This window comes from Hemitrygon akajei, chromosome 11 (assembly GCF_048418815.1).
Source record: "Hemitrygon akajei chromosome 11, sHemAka1.3, whole genome shotgun sequence".
Lineage (NCBI taxonomy): Eukaryota > Metazoa > Chordata > Chondrichthyes > Myliobatiformes > Dasyatidae > Hemitrygon > Hemitrygon akajei.
The window spans coordinates 72,656,490-72,683,589 of record NC_133134.1 but is presented as its reverse complement, the minus strand read 5'-3'; the positions used below and the strand labels follow the sequence as shown (position 1 = coordinate 72,683,589).

General features: G+C 49.4%; 1 protein-coding gene across 7 annotated transcripts; it reads right to left on the bottom strand.

The window, feature by feature from the left end:
- Positions 1 to 261: 261 nt before the first annotated feature.
- LOC140735704 (tuftelin-like) lies at positions 262 to 27,100 on the bottom strand. 7 transcript variants are annotated; one of them, XM_073061101.1, is made up of 13 exons: positions 21,807 to 22,050; positions 21,082 to 21,153; positions 19,693 to 19,788; positions 17,390 to 17,488; positions 14,993 to 15,085; positions 13,667 to 13,735; positions 11,971 to 12,081; positions 9,372 to 9,500; positions 9,191 to 9,285; positions 4,606 to 4,711; positions 3,602 to 3,685; positions 2,166 to 2,275; positions 263 to 797 (listed from the first exon to the last, which is right to left on the bottom strand). In XM_073061101.1, exons 1-13 carry the CDS (start codon positions 21,891 to 21,893, stop codon positions 734 to 736), a joined length of 1,215 nt encoding a protein of 404 aa, XP_072917202.1. In that variant the 5' UTR covers positions 21,894 to 22,050; the 3' UTR covers positions 263 to 733. The 7 variants fall into 7 exon arrangements, with proteins under 7 accessions (XP_072917205.1, XP_072917202.1, XP_072917206.1 ...); XM_073061102.1 differs by lacking the exon at positions 21,807 to 22,050 and adding an exon at positions 27,068 to 27,100 and having other exon boundaries at positions 265 to 797; XM_073061103.1 differs by lacking the exon at positions 21,807 to 22,050 and adding an exon at positions 26,688 to 26,929 and having other exon boundaries at positions 265 to 797.

Below are 27,100 nucleotides of genomic sequence, written 5' to 3'. Positions count from 1 at the left end.
CTCTGAACACCAACGCCCCGGGCTGTAATAATATCAATTTAATTGCTATGTTACTGTGATGCCCTTCAACCAGAAACGTGGAGGTGGGTTACCAATACCCACTGTTGCTATTTGGGAGCTGTAGTGTTCACCTATGCTGTTTGGGCTTAAGCACCGACTTTCACAGCAGTGACATGGAACTTCTAACCAATGTGGACCCAATATTAGGTCAAGGCTAACTTGCTGTTTCTAATTTGTTTTTCTTTAAAATAAAGTTTATTGACAAATTTATATTTAAGCATTTACAAAATTCACATTCTTTTCAAATTAAAATGACCTCATATCTATCCAGCATCAACTCTAGTCACTGGCCACCTGGTCCCATAAGGCCACCAGTCACTAAGTGCTCCTCCTCCAGAAACACCAGAGATGACTGTATCTCCAGAACAAGGGCAGCCATTCGGGCTCAGGAGGAAATCCTCTGTCTGACTCTTCATTTACTCTCACTCTCACTCTCCACTGGATGTCCAAAGATCAGGAACAAGAGGCTGAGTACAGGCAAAACTTGGAGTTGCTCCTTCAACCACGCTGCCCTGAGAATATGAGGGAACTGTGTAGGAGGAGTTTCACTGGGTGTCGAACCAGTGCCATTTGCTAAAGTCTGCCTCCTCCAGATGATGGGCTTGACTCAGGAGCTGTGGCTTTCCACATCCAGAAGTTCTTCGCGGTGGCTGTCTGAGAGCTGAGAAGAATATCACTGCCTTTCCAACACCCGCATCAACGCTCTGGGTTTCTTTGGTTCCAGAATAAGTCTGTTACTAAGATGAGAAGGAAAAATGGCTTGAGTCACAAAGGGGTTTTATAGAAAATAATTATGACAATGGAGTTCAACCCAGAAAACTGTGAAGTGATTTGCTTTGGATTTGACCCAACACTGAACTGATTCCACAACCTATGGACTCACTTTCAAGAACCCTCCAGTTCATGTTCCTTGATATTTATGTTTTCCTTATTTTTTATTTGGACAGCTTGTTGTCTTTTGTTTGTCCGTCTTTGTGCAATTTTTCACTGGTTGTAGTGAGTTTCTGTGTATTTACTGTGAATGCCCAAAAGATAATTAATTTCAGGGTAGAAAATAGGTATTGTAGTTTGATAATAATTTACTTTGAAGACAGAATACAGGGTTAATGTCAGGATTCTCAGTAGTGTGGAGGATTAGCGGCCTCGTCCATAGATACCTCAAAGTTGCTGTACAAGTTGATGGGGTGGTTAATAAAGCATGTGGTGTGTGGCCCTTCATTACTCAGGGGAGTGAGTCCAAGAACTGCAAGGTAATGTTGCAGCTCTATAAAACCCTGGTTAGGTCACACTTGGGAATCTTGTGCTCAGTTCTGGTGGCCTCATCACAGGAAGGATGTGGAAGCTTTAGAGAGGGTGCAGAGGAGATCTACCATTACAGCCTGGATTAGAGAGCATGTCTTATGAGGATAGGCTGAACAAGCTAGGACTTCTCTCTTGGGAGCGAAGGAGGATGAGAGGTGACTTGATAGAGGTGTACAAATTAGAGGCATTGATCGCGTGGATATGCAGACTTTTTCCCCCAGGGTGGAATTGACTAAATCTTAAGGGGCATAATTTTAAAGTGATTAGAAAAAATGCCTGAGGGGTGTGTGTATGTTTTTATAGTGTGGAATGCACTGCCAGGGGTGATGATAGAGGCAGATAAGAAAGGAGCTTTTAAGAAATTTTTAGATAAGCATGTGGCAGAATGCAACATGGACGGAAGGGTTAGGTTGATCTTCGAGGAGGTTAAAAGGTTCCTACAACATCGTAGGTCAAAGCGCCTGTACTGTTCTGTAATCTACTTTTTCTCCTGTAAATGCCTTCACGTGAGTGAATCAGGGTGATAACTTTGATAATACATTTACTTTGAGCTTTGAGGTGCACGTGCAAGGTGGATTGTGAGATCAAGAGTTTGTGTTTTAGCATGAGAGGTCTGATAACAGCAGGCTGAAGGCTGAGCCTGGATAAAGGCAGAGGTTCCCAATCACCCCTCCACAAATGGTCACTCCCCGCCGATTATCTGCTGGTCCGGTGACCCCTTGGGCACAGCCCTCAAATAGGCTGTGATGGAGCATTTCTGACCATTCTCCCACTCCTCCCCCCGAGACGATGCCGGTGATTACCTGAGGCTGTGCTGGTCCGGAAGTGCCTGGGCACTGCTCTTGGTCAGGCTGTGATGGGGTATGCCCTTGCTGGAGCTGAGGTACTCCGCTCGATCCTGCAACTCCTGATTCTGCCAAACAGGACACAAAGAGAAGGGCTGAGTGCATCAGATCTACAATGGAACATCTGGAGGTACGGGGTGGGGGTAACAGAGATTTGGTGATAGAGACCTGCAGAGGGAGTAAACACCTACTGTAGCTTGCAAGAGCCTCAGCCCATGAACAACAGCTTCTGCTGTTAACCGGTGCCACAGTAGCGTAGCAGTTAGTGCGACACTATTACAGCTTGGGGTGCTGGAGTTCGGAGCTCAATCTGGTGCCTTCTGTAAGGAGTCTCTGTAGGTCCTTGCCAAGGATTGCTGGGGTTTCCCTTGGTGCTCCAGTTTCTCCCACAGTCCAAAGACACAACAGTAGGTCTATTGTCCCAATTGTTCTACCTCACCTTGTTCCATTGTGAAAGTTCCAGCCCCAGATCAGTGACTTGCTATGTTTTTTTGAACAAGATACAATTACACTTACATCTCTCGGGTCACCCCTACCCCACTCTGCTCACTCCTGTCCCTGCACCCTCACACCCTCTCCTTTGACCCCATCCCACAGAAAGTAATTACAAAATAATTAAATGTTCAGAATTCCTTCATGGAGAAATGAGAACCTAATTCATTGAAATTGGAGTCATGGGCAAATAAGGTCATAAAGGGAGCTTTTTGCACATTGACCTTCATAAATCAATGTATTGAGTACAGGAGTTGGGATGTTATATTGCAATTGTATGAGACATTGGTGAGGCCTAATTTGGAGTATTGTGTGCAGTTCTAATCACCTACCTACAAGTAAGATTAAAAGGCAGAAAGTTTACGAGGATGTTGCCAGGACTTGGCCTGGTTGTAGGGAAAGGTTTGGACTTTATTCCGTAGAGTGTAAGAAAATAAGGGGAGATTTGATAGTGATAGACAAAATTATGAAGCGTATAGAGAGGGTACAGGCTTTTTCCACTGAGGTTTGGTGAGACTACAACTAAAGGTCATGGGTTCAGGGTGAAAGGTCGAATATTTAAGGAATGTTTCATTTTCACTCTAGAAGATGGTGTGAGTGTGGAACAAGTTACCAGCAGAAGTGATGGATGTGTGTTTGATTGTAACATTTAAGAGAAGTTTGGATAAGTATGTGGATGGTCGAGTAACAGTCTGATATGGATTAGATGGGCTGAAGGAACTGTTTCTTCGCTATGATTCCAAAACCCTTGCCAAGTTTAAACAGCTCAGTTGAATCTCCTCTTAATCTGCTCTGCTCAGAGAAGGGCAAACATCTTCTCTGATCTCCCCAGCACTCTGAAGCCCCTCAGCCCGGAGAACTCTAATGAAATGCACCTTTGGGTGCTGCCGCCAGTCTCTTACCTCAGACTCCAGATGCTCAACTCTCTCCTGCAGCTGCTGGATCAACAGGTCCTTCTCCTCAATCTGACCTCTGGAGGACTGAAGCTGTGGAGGGAGAAACAAACATCCTTGGGCTTGATTTCCGTGTACTTAGTAATCCAGGATGCAGTGTGGCGCAACTGGTAAAGCAGCTGCCTCACGGCACGGCAGATACAGGTTCAATCCCCACCTCGGGTGCTCTCTGTATTGGCACGTCATTCCCCCGAATGAGTGGATTTTAGAAGGTAAGTTACTCCTAGACCATAGGTGAGGGGTAGATTCCGGTGGGGAAGTCGATGGGAATAAAATAGGATTCTCTCCATTAACAACTCCCACATCCACTGGGGAGGGGGGTGAGGGGGCATCCTGCCCTCTTACCCCTTGACCCCAACCTTCTCAGGATGTCAAGCTGTCCCAGGTCGGTGGGTCCCTGGCCCGGGATCAAATGTCTGTGTGACCTGGAAGCACAAAGGCTGGTGAATCAGTGGGCCTGGAGCTTACAGTCCTGTTGCTGCCTAGCCCAGGGGGTTGATACCAAAGTCCAGAAGCTGAAACCCATTGGGCAAAACCTGGAGGCCTGGAGTTTAGGGTTGGAGGACCGTCCGTGTGTGGGTGGGTGGGGAGGGAGGAAAGGGGCAAGCTTTGCTGCTGTTTGCTGTGTTCTCTCAAGCTTTGTGAACGCTGTGTGGTGCCAGAATACAAGCTGCCCCCAGCTGGTAATGCAAATGAGGCATTTCATGTTTCGATGTACACGTGGTAAATAAATGAATCTGAATCTGAAATATGCAGCCCCCAGCCGTCCTGGAGCAGATGGCACATGCTGGCTGGGACTGTCAGAGTAATACAGGCCTTTTGGCCCAACTTGTCCATGCCAACCAGGGTAACTGAGCTGGTCCCATTTACCCGCCCCCTCCTGCGGAGAATTTCCACGACCCGGTCACGGAGCAGAACAAACACAAAAGAGATACAGGTATCCATGCACCCACCTGTTCAATCATCTGCCGGACTTTCCTCTGTTGGCTCTGCAACATGTCACTGAGGTGGGAGATCTTCTCCCGCAGGGTCTTTACCTCGTTCTCTAGCTGCTCCGACCTGTGGGAAACAGACCGAGAGACGGTTGAACTTTGGGAGCTGTCCACATGACCGGTAGGTGGAGAGGGCTTCTGTGGCACCAGTGCGGCAGGCTCACTCTGGAGAGGTAAAATGGGGTATCAGAGTCTGACTGATCCCTGGCCACAGTGACCATCTGGTCCTGTCCACTCCATCCGGCTCCCACTATATCCAGCCAACCGGGTCTGTTCTGTGCTAGGAGCTGAAATGCTTTCACACTGTACCGCAAGTAAGGTCACTCCCCACAGATCCAGAGATGTGGGTTCAGTTCCAACCTCCGGCGCTGTGTATGTGCCTCCATCTGTGTCTTTGTCTCCATGCACGCATATGTATAAATCTCCAACTAAGCCACACTTGGCAGTATTGGTGATCAGTTCAGGTCGCCTCATTACAGGAAGGATGTGAAAGCTTTAGAGAGGGCACAGAGGCAATTACCAAAATGTTGTCTAGATTACAGAGCATGTCTTATGAGGATTAGTTGAGAGCCCGAGGGCTTTTCTCTTTGGAGTGAAAGAGGATAACGGACAAGATGTAAGAGGCATAGGTGAAGTGAACAGCTAGACTTTTTCCCAGGGTGGAAATGACTAATATGAGGGGCCATAATTCTAAGGTGGTTCGAGGAACATATTGAGGGGAATATTAGAGGTAGGTAAGGTAGATAAGTCCCCTGGTTCTGATGGGATGCATCCCAGGATGCTGAGGGAATTGTCGGAGGTTATAGTAGACACGTTGGTAATCATTTACCAAAATTCTCTAGACTCTGGGCAGGTCCCGGTGGATTGGAAGACAGCAAATATCACACCAATTTTAAAAAAGGATGTAGGCAAAAGCCAGGCAACTATAGGCCAGTTAGCTTAACATCTGTAGTCAGGAAAATGCTTGAAGCTGTCATTAAGGAAGAAGTAGCAAAACATTTAGAAAGGCGTGGTTCCATTACACAGACGCAGCATGGATTCAGAAAGGGCAGGTCCTGTTTGACAAATTTACTGGAGTTCTTTGAGGACATAATGAGTGCAGTGGATAGAGGGGAACAGGTTGATGTCATATACTTGGATTTCCAGAAGGCGTTCGATAAGGTGCCGCACAAGAGACTTATAAATAAGGTACGGATGCATGGAATTGGAGGAAGTGTATTGGCATGGACAGTGAATTGGTTAACCAATAGAAGGCAGAGAGTTGGTATAAATGGGTGTTTCTCCAGTTGGCAGTCTGTGGTGAGTGGGGTGCCACGGGGGTTGGTGCTGGGCCCCCAGCTGTTTACCATTTACATTGATGATTTGGAAGAGGGGACTGAGTGTAGTGTAGCAAAATTTGCTGATGACACTAAACTGAGTGGAAAAGCAAATTGTACAGAGGATGTGGAGAGTCTGAGAGGGATATAGATAGGTTAAGTGAGTGGGCCAAGGTCTGGCAGATGGAATACAATGTTTGGTAAATGCAAGATCATCCACTTTGGAAAGAGTAATAGAAGAGCAGATTATTATTTAAATGGTGAAAGATTGCAGCATGCTGTTGTGTGGAGGGACTTCGGAGTGCTTGTTCATGAATCACAAAAAGTTGGCTTGCAGGTACAACAGGTTATTAAGAAGGCAAACAGAATGTTGACCTTCATTGCTAGAGGGATTTAAATCAAGAGCAGGGAGGTCATGCTGCAACTATACAGGGTACTGGAATACTGTGTGCAGTTCTGGTCTCCGTACTTGAGGAAGGAAATACTGGCTTTGGAGGAAGTTCACCAAGTTGATTCCAAAGATGAAGGGGTTAACCTATGAGGACAGATTGAGTCGCCTAGGACTATATTCTCTGGAATTCAGAAGAATGAGAGAGGATCTAATGGAAACATACAAAATTTTGAAAGGGATAGTAAGATAGGAAAGTTGTTTCCATTGGTAGGTGAGACTAGAACTAGGGGACATTACCTCAAGATTCAGGGAAGAAGACTTAGGACGGAGATGAGGAGAAACTGCTTTTCCCAGAGTGGTGAATCTGTGGAATTCTCTGCCCAGGGAAACAGTTGAGGCTTCTTCACTAAATATATTTAAGATACAGTTAGATAGGTTTTTACATAGTAGGGGAATTAAGGGTTATGGGGAAAAGGCAGGTAGATGGAGCTGAGTTTATGGATAGATTAGCCATGATCTTACTGAATGGCGGGGCAGGCTCGATGGGCCAGATGGCCTACTCCTGCTCCTATTTCTTATGTTCTTATTTAAGAGACTTTTTGAATGAAATCGAGGACAATGTGGAAGGGAAAGGTTAGACTAACCTTAAAGGTCAGCATCTTGGGTCAAAGGGCCTGTAGTGTGCTACGGCATCCTACAAAAATTGTAGAATGTCTATGAGATGGCTTTTTAGAACAGCTTGTGGTTGAGGCCTCTAGATTGGACATTATGTTATGACCCAGACTTGATGAGTAAGCTTAAGATGGTCCTTCATAATATGATAGAATTCACCCTGAAATTTGAGAAGCAGCAGCCAAATTGGATGTATCTAAAGTATCAATATTACAATGGAGTAATGGAATTACAGAGCCATAAGAGAGAAGGTAGCCAAATTTGTTTGCCAGGGGACAGTAGCAGAGATGATGGCAGTGCAGCAATGGATGGAGTTTCTGGGAAAGTGCAGGTAAGACCATCCCAAAGATGAAAAAGTATTCTAAAGGGAGGTTGAGGAAACTGGATGACAAGAAAGTCAAAGACAGCATAAAAGCAAAGGAGAGGGCACAGAATAAAGCAAAAATTAGTGTGAAGTTAGAGGATTGGGAAGTTTTTAAAAACCAATGGAAGCAACTCAAAAAGCCATAAAGACAGAAAAAATGAAGTATGAAAAAAAGTTGGCCAATAATATAAAATACAATACAGAATTTTTTTTTTGATATATAAAGAATAAAAAGGATAAGAGTCCATATTGGACCACTGGAAAACGATGCTGGAGAGGAAGAGGTGGTAATGGGGGATAAAGTAATTGCAGACGAATTTAAATATTTTGTGCCAGTCTTCACTGTAGAAGATAATAACAATCTGCCAGAAATGTGCGAGTGTTGGGGCCAGAAATGAGGGTTGTTGCTGTTACTAATGAGAAGGTGCTTGGGAAGATGAAAAGCCTGCAGGTGAAAGAGGTAGCTAAAGAGACTGGAAGCATTGGTAATGATCTTTCAAGAATCACTAGATTCTGGAATGGTTCTGGAGGACTGGAAAACTGCAATTGTCACTCCACTCTTCAAGAAGGGAGAGAGGCAGAAGAAATGAAATAGTATGTCAGTTAGCCTGACATCAGTGGTAGGGAATATGTTGGAGTCCATGAGGTTTTGGGGTACTTGGAGGCACATGATAAAATAGGCTAAAGTCAGCATAGTTTGCATCATGGGAAATCTTGCCTGACAGAAAAGTGGCAGATAGAATATAGTGTAGGGAAATGTACGGTCATGCACTTCGGTGGATGGAATATAGACTATTTTCTGAATGGGGAGAAAATTCACAGATCAGAGGTGCAAAGGGAGTGGGGAGGCCTTGTGCAGGATTTACTAAAGGTTAACTTGCAGGTTGATCCGGTGGTAAAGAAGGCAAATGCAATGTTAGCATTCAATTTGAGAGCAAGAATGTAATGCTCAGGCCTTAAGGCACTGGTCAGACTGCACTCATAAAGTACTGTGAGCAGTTTTGGGTCCCTTATCTAAGAAAGGATGTGCTGGCATTGGAGAGGGTCCAGAGGAGGTTCACAAGAATGATTCCAGGAATGAAAGGGTTAATGTATGAAGGGAATTTGATGGTTCTGTGATTGTATTCCCTGGAGTTTAGAAGAATGAGGGGGGGCTTTCATTGAAATCTATCGATTAATGAAAGGCCTAGATAGAGTGGACAGAGAGGGGAGTTTAGGGCCAGAGGGCACAGCCTCAGAATTCAGAGACATATATTTAAATCAGATGAGAAAAAGTTTCTCTAGCCAGTGGGTGGTGAACATATGGAATTCATTGACACAGATGGCTGTGCAGGGCAAGACATTGGGTATATTTAAGGCAGAATTTGACAGTTTCTGGATTAATCAGGGTGTCAAAGATGGGGAGAAGGCAGGAGAATGGGGTTGAGAGGGATAATACATCAGACATGATGGGATGGCAGAGCAGATTCAATGGGCTGAATGGTCTAATTCTGCTCCTTTGTCTTACTAGATCAATAATCTACTGTCCCAAACCTTGAAGCTATGTCCTTTAGCTTTAGTCTCTGGAGATGCTGCGATTTGGAGCAATGTACAACAGGTCAGAGAGTATCTGGGACAGAGTGGAACTGTTGACACAGTGTTGACAGTTCCTCCTATGTCGTCCACTGAAGCCGCTCGGCCCATTGAGTTCTTCCAGCAGACTGTGTCCTGCCCCAGGTTGCAACCATGGGTGGAGAGAAGGGCTGTCCACTTTGCCCCACAGCTCTGGGAGGGGGTGGGGGCATCGACCCGCCTCAGCCGTACCTGTGCTGATGGGCCTCGGCATCCTGCCTCCGAGTCCTCATCTCCCCCAGCTGCCTCTCGCTCTCCTCCATCTTGGTGACCAGAATCCGGTGCTCCTAGTGGGAGATCAACGAGACACTGTCAGAACTCGGATCGCCACCCACCCTCACCGCCAAGCCGCAGACGTGCTCTCTGCCCCCACCTGTTCCATTCCGGACATCAACCGCTGGAGTTCCTCAATCCGCCTATCTTGCTGGACCACCGTCTCCTCCGAACTCTGTAGCAATTGCCTGGTCTCTCCCAGCTGCTTTTTGTACAGGCTAGCCTGATCCTACGGCAGGCAGAGTACAAGTCAGTTTATTATTCAGCTGCACACAACTACACCACCAAACGAGACAACATTCCTCTAGACCAAGGTGCAAACACAGTACATACAACTCACACACGCAACACACAAAGTAACATTACCACAAATAAATGAACAATTAATAAGGTGCATTTATGACACAAAAAGTAATCGATATACCTGATGAGGCCTGGGTGGTGGCAGGGGGTTCAGTAGTCTTATGGGCCTGCGGGAAGAAGCTGTATCCTATCTTAAATTCTTGTCCTAATGCTAGAGTACTTCCAGCCTGACGTTAGAGGGTCAAGTGATTGTTGACAGATGGGCAGGATCATTGACAATGCTTAGAGCCCTGCATATGCAGGCTCCTGATAATGATCTCGGATAGGTGAAAGAGACACCCCATGATCCTCTTAGCAATTCTTTGCAGGGACTTGAACTTGCAGTCAGATGCTGTGCAGTTCCTAAATACAACTCCTGTTGCGTGGGGCACACAGTTTCATTACATACGTCACGGGTCCATACGTGGCCCAGCAATCTTTGAGAAAATCAGAATTAGGGTTAATATCGCCACCGTATGTCATGAAATTTCTTGTTTGGTGGCACCAGTACAATGCTATACAAAAATTACTGTAAGCTACAGAAACAAGGTGCAAAAAAGGACTAGTGAAATAATAGTTCAGAAGTAGTTTCACAGGGCATTACAGCACAAAAATCAGGCACTTCAGCCCACCTAATCAATGCCTAACTATTATTCTGACCAGTCCCATTGACCAAATCCCTCCCGTACACGTACCTATCCAAATTTCTCTTAAATATTGAAATCAAAGCCACATTCACTACTTCCACTGGCAGCTTGTTCCACACTCTCACCACCCTGTGAGTGAAGATGTTCTTCCTCAAGTTGCCCTTAAACATTTCATCTTTCACAATTGACCTATAACCTGTAGTTCGAGTCTCATCCAACCTCAGTGGAAAAAGCCAGCTTGCCTTTGTCATATCTATATCCCTCATATTATCCCCATTCATTCAACTACACTCTAGGAAATATAGTCCTAACCAATTCAATATCTCCGTATAATTCAGGCCATCAAGTCCTGGCAATACTCCTGTAACTTTGTCCCCATAAAGTTGACACCTTTCAGCCTTAACCAGAGGGGAAGAAGCTGTTCCTAAAACACTTCAGATTCCAGTACCTCCTCCCTGATGGTATGAGAAGAGGGCACATTCTGGCCTTCATAACGGATGCTGCCTTCTTGAGTCATTGCCTTCGAAGATGTCCTCGTTTAAGAGAGGATAAAGTGCTGTATCTAAGCTGTGCGGCACCTTGTGCTGTGTCAAGGGTTCAGAGTGGAAAACAGATCAGGGGAGGATTCGGGGGGGGGGGCATATAGACACCTTAAGTGAAGGGGTGGGATGGTGAGAAGTGGGAATAGTGTGAGTTTGTTTAAATATAGAAGAGTTCTCTTTAAACATGGGGAGAATTTGAAATATCCCTGTACACCAATCATACACAAAATTCTTAGGAAACTTGAGAGAGTAGAGACGTGTTTGGCCAGGGTGTCTCAAACCAGGGGTCACTGTTTCTACATTCAGGGGAGACACGAGAAGAACTGTGTTCAGCCAAAAAAGGCAGAAAATGCTTGGAACTCTCCACCCAGGAGGGCAGTGGAGGCTTAGTCCCCTAGTATATTCAAGGCAGGTCAATGGATAGTTTTTGTTACCGAAGAAATTGAAGAATTGTGGAGTTAGAACAAGAAAATGGGGCAGATGTAAAATAAGACCTTCACGAATGGCAGAGCCACAGAGCCAGAGGTGAGTCTCTCCTGCCTGGTGATTGACCCAGCCACCATCTCCTTAAACCCACAGTCTGTGTTACTGGAGAAATTCCAGACATCAACTTCCCGAACACAAGCTCAGTCAGTCCATCAATCCCAACCCCTCCCCCAGCAAGGCAAGGCTGCACAGTGCAGGGAGTCATTCCCACCTGTCCTCTGCTTCACCCTTTTTAAGGAGATTAGCTTTATTTAACAAATGTACTTGAAACACAGTGAAATGCGTCGTTTGCATCAACAACCAACACAGTTTCTTTTTTTCCTCTAAGAAAATTAATCTCAAGATAATCGCATTGCCTGCTCTCCTTGGTATCACAGGGGCTGCAAAGACAACAGCCACAGAGGCTGTGGAGCGAGCCCCTGGATGGCTACGGATCAAGAGGTGTGACCCGTGGACCGATGCTGCTGGGTCGCCTGGGCAAGGGTGTCTGACGTTGAAAGACCCGAAACACCTGATGATACCAGGCTACGACACTGACGATGTGTCCCAGTGCATCCTAGCATGCCTCATGGTAACTTTGAGAATAAATTTACTTAGAACATTTATTGATGGAGCCCTCCAATGGTCTTTGACAAAGGAGATGCCCAAAGTGGATGGGCCTGCTTTGATGGGTCCCACTCACCTCCAAGAGTTTTGTCTCCCTCTCGTGTCTCCCCTCGGCATCCATCAGCTTCCTGTAGAGCCTCCGTGTGGCCTCCCGCATCTGCTCCGTCTCCTGCTCCCGGGTGTCCGTCTGCCAAGAGGGAGAAATGGTTAAACCCCCTCGAATGAGGCTCCCCCGACTCTGAGGGTCCTCCACCTTGTTGGGTGTGTTCCCCTTCTCCCCTCCCCCCTTTGAAATCAGGTTTATAAAATCACCAGGGATGTGGATAAGGCATGGGAGGGGAGTCCAAAACCGGGGAGCAGCAGGGTAGTGTAGCAGATAGTGTAATGCAATTACAGCATCAACACCCTGAGTTCAACTCCCATTGCTGACTGTAGAGCTTGTACGTTCTCCCAGCGACCGCGTGGGTTCCTTCCCACATTGCAAATTGCTAATTGGTCACATGGGTGTAACTGGATGGCACAGGCTCGTTGGGGTGGGGACGGAGGTTTAAAGGGGATCAGAGGGTGGTGGGTACGTGAGACGAGCTGCCAGAGGAAGTGGTGGAGGTAGGTACAGCTACCAGGAGCCGGTGGCTGCATTACAAAGAGAGGCTGACGGGTTTTTCCTCTTCCCCTTGAGTGTCAGAGGCTGAGGGGTGACCCTACACAGGTCTTTATAAAATCATGAGGTGGATGGTCAGGGTAGCGGAGTGTATGGTAGAAGGGATAAAGGTGTTTTCAGACTGGTTTCTGAACCATGAGAAATTTCAGAAATCTGAGGTGAAAGGGACTTGGGAGAGTTTCTGCAGGTTAAAGATTAACTTGCAAGTAGAGTCGGTGGTAAGGAAGGCAGATACAATGTTAGCGTTCATTTAGCGAGGACTGAATATGAGCAAAGATGTAAAGTTGAGGCTTTATAAGGAACTGGGCAGACAGCCGTGCAGGCCAAGTCATTGAGTACCTTTCAAGTGGTGATCGATAAGTTCTTGATTAGTTGGGGTGTCAAAGGTTACAGCGAGAAGGCAGGAAAATGGGGTTGAGAGGGAAAATAAATCAAATGGCAGAGCAGACCTGATGGGCTGAATGGCCTATTTCTGCCCCCTACACCTTATAGTCCTGTGGAAATATGGATCACGTGCAGGCAGAAGGGATCTCATTGATACACAAGCGATTTTGTAGATGTTGGAAACACACACAAAATGCTGGAGGAACTCAGGAGGTCGGGAAGAATTATGGAAATGAGTTAACAGTCAACGTTTCAAACCGAAACCCTTCTTCAGGACTGGAAAGGAAGGGGAAGGATGCCAGAATAAGAAGGTGGGGAGAGGGGTAAGAGGACAAGCTAGAAGGTTTGGGGGGGGGGGGGGGGCGTGGAAGAAGTAAATGGCCGAACAAGAAGGAATCTAACAGGAGAGGAGAGTGAGCCATGGAGAAAGGGGAAGAGCAGGGGCACTAGCAGGAGGTGACGAGCAGTTGAGGAGGAGAGAAGAGGGAGAGGAGGAAATTACTGGAAGTTGGAGAAATTGATGTTCATGCCGTCAGGTTGGAGGCTACCCAGATGGAATATGAAGTGTTGCTCTTCCATCCTGAGAGGGGCCTCATTGTGGCAGTGGAGGAGGCCACGATTTTTATTGTGTTCCCTGTATACCTCTGTTTTAGTGGTGTGTTCTAAGTGACTGCATTACCACAGAACCTCCCACGTCTCCTCCAACTCCTGTGGGTTCCAAACTCACCTGAGTACTTGCAGCTGTGAACCCACTCAACGGAGTCTGCTGTCCCTCGCGGCTCAGCCGGGAAACACCCTAGTGAACCAAAGGAGAGTCAGTCAGGTAGACATTCAAACTCAAACAACATCCACAGCACATTTACAAGACAATAAAATATAGGAACAGAATTAGGCCATTCAGCCCATCGAATCTTCTCCACCATTTGATCATGGCTGATATATTATCCTTCTCAACCCCATTGTCCTACCCTCTCCTCCTAACCTTTGACAATCTGACTAATCGAGAACCTATTAACCTCCACTCTAAACATATCCAATTACTTGGCTTCTGCAGCCATCTGTGGCAATGAATTCCACAGATTCACCACCCTCTGGCTAAAGAAATTTCTTCTCGTCTCTGTTCAAAATGAATGTCATCTAATCTGAGGCTGTGCCCTCTGGTCCTAGACTCACCCACTATAGGAAACATCCTCTCCACATCCACTCTATCTAGGCCTTTCAATATTCAATAGGTTTCAGTGAGATTCCCCCCTCGTTCTTCTAAACTCCAGCAAGTACAGGCCCATAGACATCAAACATTAACACTTTCATCTGGCACTAGAGGACAGGGTCACCCTGGGCTCTCTCTGTCTGCATTGTCCAGGGTGGCAAATAACAAATCCCCTCCCTCTAGCCACTGCTACCCAGTGGAGGGAATCCTCTCTTCTTCCACCTTGGGGGAAGGTCACAAGCAGAAGCCAATGTGATCCTCACCACTGCATTTTCCATAGGTCCAATCAATTATCATCATGGACGGTGCATCTTTCCAATTTGCCTACACCTGGCCAGCTACTCGTCCACTTAGAAGCTCAAATCCAGCTTCACACAGTGTTGGGTTCTAAGCTGGGAACAGGCTATTCAGCCCACTGACACCTGTCAACCCCACCTTTTAAACTCTGTCCTCTCCCACCTCAAATGCACGGGGAAACAGATACTCCCTGCCTCTGTAAATCTCTGTCAGATCTCCCCTCCCGGTCCAGCCAACCCAATTACATTCATGTGACCGACAAACCCATGCGTCTTTGGAATGCGAGAGGAAACCGGAGCATTCGGAGGAAACCCCTGTGGACACGAACATCAGACAAACCTCTAACCTTCAGCGGTGCGAAATGATCCCCATTGGTGCTACTACCCTGCCACCCTTCGTGGGAGGGTGAGGGCTCGAATCTGGAACAGGTGGCTGGGCAATGTGAGGAGAATAAAATGGGGTCGGTATCAATGGGTCAAGGGCCTGTCTCCATGAACCTGTGACCAAAGGGTATTGCTGGTTGACGGGTAGACCCCACATTTTTACCTCAGGCTTGGTGTAATAATCCAGAACGTTGAACTGCGATCCACTCATCCCTGCAGAAAGATTCTGTCGGATCATCTCCATGGAATGCCTCACCTAAAGATGGCCATCGGATTAACGTCAGTGTAGTGGATAACAGAACATGGCATCTTCCTGCACCATGTCCTCTCTTCATAAGAGTTAAATACAGAGTGAATCTCCCTCCACATCATCCCATCACACACTCCCGGGGTCAGACACAGAGTGAAGCTCCCTCCACATCATCCCATCACACACTCCCAGAGTCAGACACAGAGTGAATCTCCCTTCACATCATCCCATCACACACTCCCGGGGTCAGACACAGAGTGAAACTCCCTCCACACCGTCCCATCACACACTCCCAGGGTCAGACACAGAGTGAAGCTCCCTCTACACCGTCCCATCACACACTCCCAGAGTCAGACACAGAGTGAAGCTCCCTCTACATCATCCCATCACACACTCCCGGGGTCAGACACAGAGTGAATCTCCCTCCACATCATCCCATCACACACTCCCGGGGTCAGACACAGAGTGAATCTCCCTCCACATCATCCCATCACACACTCCCAGAGTCAGACACAGAGGGAATCTCCCTTCACATCATCCCATCACACACTCCCGGGGTCAGACACAGAGTGAAGCTCCCTCCACATCATCCCATCACACACTCCCAGAGTCAGACACAGAGTGAATCTCCCTTCACATCATCCCATCACACACTCCCGGGGTCAGACACAGAGTGAAACTCCCTCCACACCGTCCCATCACACACTCCCAGGGTCAGACACAGAGTGAATCTCCCTCCACATCATCCCATCACACACTCCCGGGGTCAGACACAGAGTGAATCTCCCTCCACACCGTCCCATCACACACTCCCGGGGTCAGACACAGAGTGAATCTCCCTCCACATCTTCCCATCACACACTCCCGGGGTCAGACACAGAGTGAATCTCCCTCCACATCATCCCATCACACACTCCTGGGGTCAGACACAGAGTGAAGCTCCCTCCACACGGTCCCATCACACACTCCCGGGGTCAGACACAGAGTGAAACTCCCTCCACACCGTCCCATCACACACTCTCGGGGTCAGACACAGAGTGAAACTCCCTCCACACCGTCCCATCACACACTCCCGGGGTCAGACACAGAGTGAAGTTCCCTCTACACCGTCCCATCACACACTCCCAGAGTCAGACACAAAGTGAATCTCCCTTCACATCATCCCATCACACACTCCCGGGGTCAGACACAGAGTGAAACTCCCTCCACACCGTCCCATCACACACTCCCGGGGTCAGACACAGAGTGAAGCTCCCTCTACACCGTCCCATCACACACTCCCAGAGTCAGACACAGAATGAATCTCCCTTCACATCATCCCATCACACACTCCCGGGGTCAGACACAGAGTGAATCTCACTCCACACCGTCCCATCACACACTCCTGGGGTCAGACACAGAGTGAATCTCCCTCCACACTATCCCATCACACACTCCTGGGGTCAGACACAGAGTGAATCTCCCTCCACACTGTCCCATCACACACTCCTGGGGTCAGACACAGAGTGAATTGCCCTCCACACCGTCCCATCACACACTCCCGGGGTCAGACACAGAGTGAAACTCCCTCCACACCGTCCCATCACACACTCCCGGGGTCAGACACAGAGTGAAGCTCCCTCTACACCGTCCCATCACACACTCCCAGAGTCAGACACAGAGTGAAGCTCCCTCCACACCGTCCCATCACACACTCCCGGGGTCAGACACAGAGTGAAACTCCCTCCACACCGTCCCATCACACACTCCCGGGGTCAGACACAGAGTGAAGCTCCCTCTACACCGTCCCATCACACACTCCCAGAGTCAGACACAGAGTGAATCTCCCTCCACACTGTCCCATCACACACTCCTGGGGTCAGACACAGAGTGAATCTCACTCCACACCGTCCAATCACACACTCCTGGGGTCAGACACAGAGTGAATCTCCCTCCACACCGTCCCATCACACACTCCCGGGGTCAGACTCAGAGTGAAACTCCCTCCACACCGTCCCATCACACACTCCTGGGGTCAGACACAGAGTGAAGCTCCCTCCACACCATCCCATCACACACTCCCTGGGTCAGGCACTGAATGAAGCTTCCTCTACATTGTGATAATTTGTTGCGTCGGGTGAAAGGGAATCAGTGGATTTTTCACCCCTCCCCACCCATACATCTCATTGATGTCCCACCTTTCCTGTACAATGCAGTACCTCACACACATCCCCTCACCCTCCTCTGGATTAAACTCTACTTGCCACCTCTCTGCCCAACCGATCAAACCATCCACACCTGCCCTCTGTTCAAAGCTCCAAGCCAACTAACCTCTTTAAACTGTGCAAGTTCCATCCGAAGCTGTCTGAGGGGGCTCTCCTGGGTAGTGGGGGCCTTGCCTTTGACGTCTGGCTCGTACATCAGGTACGCCTGGTGAGTACAGGAACTCTGTTAGTGAACGCACAATGGCTAGATTTACCCCACACACCTTCAGCCTCAGGGGTACTGCGTAAAAGTTCAAGGTAAATTTATTATCGAAGTACAAATATGTCACATATACAGCCCTGAGAGTCATTTTCTTGCAGGCATGCACTGTAAATCCAAGAAACAGAGTAGAATCAATGAAAGACCCCACCCAATAGGGTGGACAGACAGCCAATGTGCAAAAGATAACAAACGGTGAAAAGACAAAGGAGAATATAAATAAATAAACAAACAAACAAACAAACAAGCAAGCAATTATTATTGCAAACATGAGATGTAGAGCCCTTGAAAGTGAGTCCACAGGTTGTGGGAACAGTTCAGTGATGGGGCAAGTGAAATTGAGTGAAATTATCCCCTCTGGTTCAACAGCGTGGTGGTTGAGGGGTAATAGCTGTTCCTGAACCTGGTGGAGTGGGTCCTGAGGCTCCTGCACCTCATAACACAGCAACATCGACCAGACGCTGCAGGAACTCGGCAGGTCAGGCATTGCCAATATCCATTTGGCATTTTGGAGTCCTGATGAAGGGTTTCAGCCTGAGATACCAACTGTCCATTTCCCTCCATAGGTGCTGCCCGACCTGCTGAGTTCCTCCAGAGGTTTGTCTGATTTCCAGCATCTGCAGTCCCCCTTTCCTACCTGTGCTGGTTCAGAGGGTGAAGTGACCTCAGCCAAAGTGGACGCTGATATGATCATTTCTGATGGAGGCTTGTAGATGGACACGGGAATGGAGGGACATGGATCACGCGCAGGCAGAAGGGATTGGAATAATGGCTAGCACAAATATATCGGGCGGAGTGGCATATTCCTGTGCAAAACCAACTTCCAGTCTCAGTCCAGGGGAAGTTATGAAGTCGGGGGTTCGGAAGGGTGCAAGACGGGTCAGGATTGGGTAAACTCCTTGAATATTGGTATAACAATGGGAACAGTCCAACTCTGATGGTCAGCCCTTGGCATTAGGTGGGGTTAACCAAAATATACTTTCTTCAGAATGAAAATATTTACAAGAATAAAGCAACCAAAACCTTTTTGTCCATACATTCATCATCAATGCATTGAGTAATGTCCTATTACATTCCTATAAAGCCAACGGGACTGTTGTGACTCATGTGGCTACCCTGGGAGAGGTACATCATTGGGGAGATTCTTCACCCACATTCTCCAGTAAAGAATCCTACACCGTGGTCCTTCCCCACTCAGCCCTTGGAGTGGTTGCACCGAGCTTCGGTGGTCCCTCAGCCTGGAACGTGCCTGTCGGCAGCATCTCGATGTCCGGCAGGCCAAAGGGCACCTTTCACCAAGTTGATGCTCGGCCAGCAGCACTTGATGTTCATCTCCGTGTGCATGTGTCCCTGAGAACAGCCCGGAGGTCAAAGAATCCTCTCTCACACAGCTGCCCAGGGTGAACCGGAACACAGACCCTTCTCATCTTTCTCCCCAACTTCTTCGCAAACCCACAGCCCACAAAGAGGTCTGTAATGGATGAACAGATCGAGGATAGGTGACGCTCTCGAGAGGTCCCGTTTACACAGGGGGTTACCACAACAAATCTGACCCAAGTCTCATACGGAGATGGTGGGACAAGTACTGGAATTGGTCTATTATTGTCACATGTACCGAGATACAGTGAAAAGCTTGTGTACTGTTCAAACTGATCAGATCACAGTGCATCAAGGTAGAACAAGGTCAAACAGTAACAATACAGAATAAAGCACAACTGCAGAGAGAGTGCAGTGCCGGTAAAGTACAAAATCATAATGAGGTAGGTTGTGAGACCAAGTGTCTATCTTATCACACAGGAGGTCCGATTAAGTGTCTGATAACAGTGGGACAGAAGCTGTCCTTGATCCTGGGGGTTCGTGCTTTCAGGCTTTTGTATGTTCTGCCCGAAGGGAGGGGGAGAAGACAGAATGTCTGGGTGGGTGGGGTCTTCGGTTCTGCTGGCTGCTTCACTGAGGCAGAGGACAGAGTCCATGGAGGGGAGGCGCCATGATGTCTACGTGGTTGGACTAGGATGCTCACCCCTGGGAACTTGAAATTCTCAACCCCCTCGACCTGAACACCACTGACACAGACAGGAGCACGTGCTCAGGAAGGGAGGGTTTAAAGAGCGCCTTCCAGAAAGGGAGAGGCGCACAGATGTTGTACGTACTTTGCTGGCTTCGTTGGTGGGTCGATCCTGCTCCCAGTCCCACGGTTCATCTCCGCTGTTCCGGGATGAGACAACGGCATAAGCTCTTCCCACAGGCTGGAAGTAGGAGAGGTAGAAGTCTCACAATAAGCAGGTTAGAGTAGGGCTCTTACAGAGAGCGACTGCCCCTCATCACACAGTCCCGGAGTTATATTTCACAGAAATAGACCCTTCAGCCCAATGTACAGTCACCCAACGGACAGGCACTCCTGTGCTAGTGTCACTTTATGGACATACAATCAATCTATGTATAGAACCTGTCTAACACGAGGAAATCTGCAGATGCTGGAAATTCAAGCAACACACACAAAATGCTAGTGGAATGCAGCAGGCCAGGCAGCATCTATAAGGAGAAGCACTGTTGAAGTTTCGGGCCGAGACCCTTCGTCAGGACTAACTGAAAGAAAAGATAGTAAGAGATTTGCAAGTGGGAGGGGGAGGGGGAGATCCAAAATGATAGGAGAAGACAGGAGGGGGAGGGATGAAGCTAAGAGCTGGAAAGGTGATTGGCAAAAGGGATACAGAGCTGGAGAAGGGAAAGGATCATGGGACGGGAGGCCTAGGGAGAAAGAAAGGGGGAGGGGGGCACCAGAGGGAGATGGAGAGCAGGCAAGGAGTGATAGTGAGAGGGGCAGAGAGAAAAAGGGGGAGATAAATGAATGAATGAATAAGGGATGGGGTAAGAAGGGGAGGAGGGGCAGTAATGGAAGTTAGAGAAATCAATGTTCATGCCATCAGGTTGGAGGCTACCCAGATGGAATATGAGGTGTTGTTCCTCCAACCTGAGTTTGCCTTCATTTTGACAATAGAGGAGGTCGTGGATAGACATATCAGAATGGGAACGGGACATGGAATTAAAATGTGTGGCCACTGGAAGATCCTGCTTTCTCTGGTGGACAGAGCGTAGGTGATCAGTGAAACGGTCTCCCAGTCTGTGTCGGGTCTCACCAACATATAAAAGGCCACACCCGGAGCACCTGACGCAGTATATCACACCAGCCGACTCACAGGCCCGAAACGTCAACTGTACTTCTCCCTATAGATGCTGCCTGGCCTGCTGCGTTCCACCAGCATTTTGTGTGTGTTGCTTATAGAACCTGTCATATTTATTGTGTTTTTCTATCATTGTGTTCTTTATCTGATTTTGTTGCGCTGTACCGGATCCGGAGTAACAATTATTTTGTTCTCTTTTATACTTACCTACTGGAAATGACATTAAACAACCTTGAATATTCTCCCCAGTATCCTTTGACGTTCTTACTAAAACTAGCACTTGACCCAAGCCCATCCTCACGCCGCATCTACTGTCCCAGGACAGGGAACTGAGGGGGTCGGGGACGAGCCACCCACCTTTCTTTTGGCTTGGTCCCTCCATGTTGGGTCCTCTTCAGTCTGTAATGTCATTCTCAGCCTGGGTACGTCCTGCAGGAAAGCACACCGTTAGAAACCCACATTGCCTCGCAATCCACCGGCGGGGGGAAAGAACCGGCCCTCGAGCCTTTCATTATCTCCTGCCCGATGGGAGAGGGGAGGAGAGATAACGGAGGGGTCGTTGATTCTGCCGGCTGCTTTACCGAGGCAGTGAGAAGTACCTCACAGAGGGGCCCCCAGTTCCTGCGACGTGCTGTACTGTGGTCATGGGCAGAGCGGTTGTCACACCAAGCTCTGATGCTGAATAGGACACATTCGGTGGCTCATCGACAAAATTCGGTGAGTTCCGGTGGAGAAATGTCAAGGTCCAGACCTACACCTTGGTCCAAGAACCGAAAAATCTTTCTGCTAGTATCCGGGTATTTTCTAGCCGTGGTGCACTGCTATATTTGGGTGAACTTCTCTCTGAGGGTTATGAAGTCTGACAAACATTAACAGGAACGTCCTTCCCGAACGATCTAAGCACAAAAAGCTGCATAGTATTCTGCTAGAGCCACTGACATTAACTACAGCTTCTGTTTGCTCGTTCTCCGCACCCCAAATATTCCCTTCTGTCCAGCGAGTCATCATGCCATCAAATCATATTGTATTTTAAAACTTCCGTCAATACCCGAGATTCTATCCCGAAGGGGTCAGTATCTAACCTGTCTCGGCACCCTTGTAAAACTGGGCCACGATGCACTTGTGTTCCGGTGAAATTCTCTGGCAGGATCACGGATTCCGATAAACATTATCAGGAGAATAGAGCAAAGCACAAAGGACAAATACCCTAGTTTCGGTTAGTTGTCTCTTTGTCGGGAGACAGGTAGTCTGGCAGGGGGTGGTGGGAGGGGAAAGACACAGAAATTGACAGAGCGAGGAGATGAGGAGGTGGGACAAGAAGAGGGAGGAAGGTGGGGGAGAGAAAGTGAGAGGGCGAGGAGGTTGAGAGGGTGTAGGAGGGTGAGGGGGAGGAGGATGAGAGGGAGAGGGTGAGGGGGAGGAGGGGAGAGGGGTATGGGGGATTGATGAGGGGGAGAGAGTGAGTGGGAGGGGAGGGTGCGTGGAAGGAGGGGGAGAGGGGTGGGGGAGGGGTGTGGGGGAGAGAGGGGATGTAGGGGAGAGGGGTGTGGGGGAGAGGGGTGTGGGGGAGGTGCGTGGAAGGAGGGGAGAGAGGGGTGGGGGAGGGGTGTGGGGAGAGAGGGGTTGTAGGGGAGAGGGGTGTGGGGGAGAGGGGGGGAGGTGCGTGGAAGGAGGGGGAGAGGGGTGGGGGAGGGGTGTGGGGGAGAGAGGGGTTGTAGGGGAGAGGGGTGTGGGGGAGAGGGGTGTGGGGGAGGGGGGGAGGTGCGTGGAAGGAGGGGAGAGAGGGGTGGGGGAGGGGTGTGGGGAGAGAGGGGTTGTAGGGGAGAGGGGTGTGGGGGAGAGGGGGGAGGTGCGTGGAAGGAGGGGGAGAGGGGTGGGGGAGAGAGGGGTTGTAGGGGAGAGGGGTGTGGGGGAGAGGGGGAGGTGCGTGGAAGGAGGGGGGAGAGGTGTGGGGGAGGGGTGTGGGGGAGAGAGGGGTTGTAGGGGAGAGGGGTGTGGGGGAGAGGGGGGAGGTGCGTGGAAGGAGGGGAGAGAGGGGTGGGGGAGGGGTGTGGGGGAGAGAGGGGTTGTAGGGGAGAGGGGTGTGGGGGAGAGAGGGGTTGTAGGGGAGAGGGGTGTGGGGGAGAGGGGGAGGTGCGTGGAAGGAGGGGAGAGAGGGGTGGGGGAGGGGTGTGGGGGAGAGAGGGGTTGTAGGGGAGATGGGGGATTGGTGAGGGGGAGGGGAGGGTGCGTGGAAGGAGGGGGAGAGAGGGGGTGGGGAGAGAGGGGGGGTTGTAGGGGAGAGGGGTGTGGGGGAGAGAGGGGTTGTAGGGGAGAGGGGTGTGGGGGGAGAGGGGGAGGTGCGTGGAAGGAGGGGAGAGAGGGGTGGGGGAGGGGTGTGGGGGAGAGAGGGGTGTGGGGGAGATGGGGGTACAGAGGGAGTGGGAGGGGGAGAGAGGGCTGTATCAGCAGGGCTGGACAAGGTGTTGAGAGATTCCAGCCTCGTCCTTGGGGATAACGTGGGAGTTGGCTGTGAAACGAGAGTGAAATTCCGTGACCATTTAACCCCGTTGCCATGGAGCCGGCCGGGTTGAATCATTCCAGGAGAGTGAGGTATTTTGCTGCCGAGAGCACTCAGCGTGGGATCTCGATCTCACACAGTCGGCCGGGGCTCGGAGCAGTAACTCAATCCAGACGACCCCAGACCCGGTGTGGGGGACAACCTCCAACTTTACAAGTACAGGTCAGACAGTGGCAGGAATCGAACCCGGGCCGCTGGCGACCCACTGTGGGGCAAATCTTGCAGCTGTGTCCCTTGCTGGGGACTCCCTCCATTGGTGGAAACACCTCCACATCTCCCTCTGGGATTGAGTACATTTGAGTAAGGACAGCTCTCGGACTGCTAAACTGCACGGAGCCTGGCCCGAAGCTGCCTGGTCCCAACGAGCCTGGTGAATCCCCTTCGCGCTGTCTCCATTTATGTAAAGGTACAGCCCAACAAGCCCTGCCGCCCAGCAACCCCCAATTTAACCCCAGCCTAATCATGGGCACCCACGTGGGTCATGGGGGGATCGTGCATACTCCTCACAGACTGGGGCAGGAGTTGAACCCATGTCGCTGAGCCAGCCAATGCGCTACCATATCTTACCAAACACAAGGAAGCCAAAATCATCATGGGTTCCAGGCGTGGTCTCCCCAACTCCCTGCACAATTGCAACACTCATCGGGCACCTTCCCTTCATCTGCCACAAAAGGCAAGATCTCCAGGAGGCTTCTCATTTCAATTCGGGTTGGAGGAGCAACACGTCGTACTCCATCTGGGCAGCCTCCAGCCTGATGGCATGATCTCTCCCCCCCACCTCCTCCTCCTCGCTTTCTCCATTACCAGCTCCGGTTCCCCCTCAGTCCCTCTCTTCCCCTCACCTGCCCATCGCCTCCCCCGGTTCCCCTCTTCCATCCCTTTCTCCCACGGTCCACTCTCCTATCAGATTCCTTCCTCTCCCACCCATCCCCTCCCAGCTTCACACTTCCTCCCCTCTTCCCCACCCACCCACCTCCCCCCCTCACCTGGTCTCACCCACCAATTTCCAGCCTCTCCTTCCCCACTTGCCCACCTGCTTCCTCCAGCTGCTGCCCCCGTCTTTCCAGTCCTGAAAGGGGGTGGTCTTGGGCCACAACACCAACAGTTTCAAAGTTCAAAGTTAATTCTATTATCAGAGTACATATATATCACCATATACAGCCCCGAGATTCATTATATAAATTTTCAATATTTACTGATTCATCACCACCTTTGATTTGCCTACGACAATGGTATCCACACAGTTGTGAGTGTAAAGTGAGTAGAGCAGGGGGCTAAACACACAGCCCTGTGGTGCACCTGTGCTGATGGAGATCGTGGAGGAGATGTTGTTGCCAATCCCAGCTGACTGGGGTCTGCAAGTGAGGAAATCGAGGATCCAGCTGCACAAGGAGGTACAAAGACTTGGGGCTTATCGACTGGTTTTGAGGGGGTGACAGTATTGAATGCTGAGCTGTCGTTGAGAAAGAGCATCCTGATGCATGCATCTTTACTCCCCTCCACAGGACCTGCTGAGTTCCTCCAGCATTTTGTGTGTGTTCCTCTCGATTTCCAGCTTCTGCTGAATTAATAGAAGTTAGCACCAGTGACCTGGGTCAATGCCTGCCTCTGTCTGCCAGGAGTGTGTATGTCCTCCCAGTGACCATGTGGGTTTCCTCCGGGTGATCAGATTTCCCCCCACAGCCCAAAGCTGTACTGGTTAATTGGGCGCATGGGCCATGTGGTCCTGTTGGGTCAGAAGGGCCGGTCACCCTGCTGTATCTCTATATAAATAAAGACATTTTGAAAACTTCCAGCAGTCTGGAAAGTTTGCCCCAGAGTCCAAGGCATTCCAGCCAGACCAGAGCTCTGTGTGTGTGTGTGAGTGTGTGTGTGTATGAGTATATGAGAGTGTGAGTGTGTGTATGAGAGTGTGTGGGTGTGTGAGTGTGTGTGTGAGTGTGTATGTATCAGTGTGTGTGTGAGTGTGTGTGTGTGAGAGAGTGTATGTGTGTGTGAGTGTGTGTGTGTCAGTGAGTGTGAGTGTGTGTGTCAGTGAGTGAGTGTGTGTGTGAGTGTGAGTGAGTGTGTGTGTGTGTCAGTGAGTGTGTGTGTGTGTGTGAGTGTGAGAGAGTGTGTGTGAATGTCTGTGAGTGTATGTGTGTGAGAGTGTGTGTGTGTGTGTGTGTGTGTGAGAGTGTGTGTGTGTGAGTATATGAGAGTGTGAGTGTGTGTATGAGAGTGTGTGGGTGTGTGAGTGTGTGTGTGAGTGTGTATGTATCAGTGTGTGTGTGAGTGTGTGTGTGAGAGAGTGTATGTGTGTGTGAGTGTGTGTGTGTCAGTGTGTGAGTGTGTGTGTGTGTCAGTGAGTGAGTGTCAGTGAGTGTGAGTGAGTGAGTGTGTGTCAGTGAGTGAGTGTGTGTGTGTGAGTGTGAGTGAGTGTGTGTGTGTCAGTGAGTGAGTGAGTGTGAGTGTGTCAGTGTGTGTGTGTGTGAGTGAGTGTGTCAGTGTGTGTGTGTGTGTGTGTGTGTGTGTGTGTGTGTGTGTGTGTATGGTATTCACACAGCAGGCAGGCTAACCGGCTGCTGTAAACCACTCCTTATTGTCAAGGTTAATGAAGAGTGATACAAGGATGCGCATAAAAACAAGACGTCATGCTGATACTGGAAAGCCAGAATAAGCGCGACGCTCTTACAGCTCGGGGCGTCGGGGTTCCGAGTTCAAATCCAGCGTCCTCTGCAAAAAGTTTGTACTGAACATCCTCCCTGTGAACGGCGTGGGCTTCGTCCCTCCCACGGTTATAAACTGCTCTTTGATTAGGCTAGGGTTAAACTGCTGAGCGGGGCGGCTCGTTGGGCAGAGAGGGCCTGTTCGGCGCATCGTCTGTAATTAAACAACATACTGGAGCAACTCCGCGCAGCGCCGCGGGGTAAGAATTCTAATGACGTGAGTTCGCTTTGCCAACGGACTTCATCCATGAAACTACAAAGCAATCGACTCAAAGTGCAGTTACGTATGTTGTATCGATTTCTGTCTCAAACACAGTCGTACATCCACACCCTGTGTCAACAAAGAACGCGATCCCACACCTGGAAGAATTTGGCCCTGGGCTGTGGAGAACTTCTCATTTACCGTGTCTCCACCTCCCAGTCTGAATAATGTTCAGCCTTTCCCATCTCTCCACCTCTTGTTTTAAAGAAATCATTTTGGAGGAATACGTGCACGATTTAAAAGCAATATTTGTCAAACTAATATGTTAATATAACTTCAATAACATTACTGTCAACATCTCCCCAATGCTACCGACGACAGTCTCGCCACATGGAAACTCGGATCAGACTGATAGAAGAGGAATTCATGAAAACACGATTACATGTCGGTGACCTCTTTCCCTCCCGTCCCGTCCCCCGTTTCCCAAACTTACAATTCTCTCGCGCGCCATCTGCACATCAGCAATGGACAAGACCCTGGATCCGCTCATAGTCGACAAGTTTTAAATCGGCAGAGGCAGCGAGCAAGGTGAATTCCCAGGAGTTAGATAGAGCAGGGGCGAGTGGAGCAAGGAGCATTTGACAAGGTACATTGATGGATTTATGGGCCGACCAATCACGGGCCGCGCAACTCTCCCTTTGCGAGCGTCACAGCTCAACTTTCCCTCCTTACCTGCCGGCGATGGAAATGATTCGCTTCGCTCAGATTAACTCGATGCAGACGGCAGATTCAGTTCCCACGCAAACCCTGAGTAAATCCCCCACCCATCCCTAATGAGGGAAAAATAAAACTGCGAGCGGCGTAGACACCTACTGAGCGAGTAAACGACATAGAACTTTCCACACT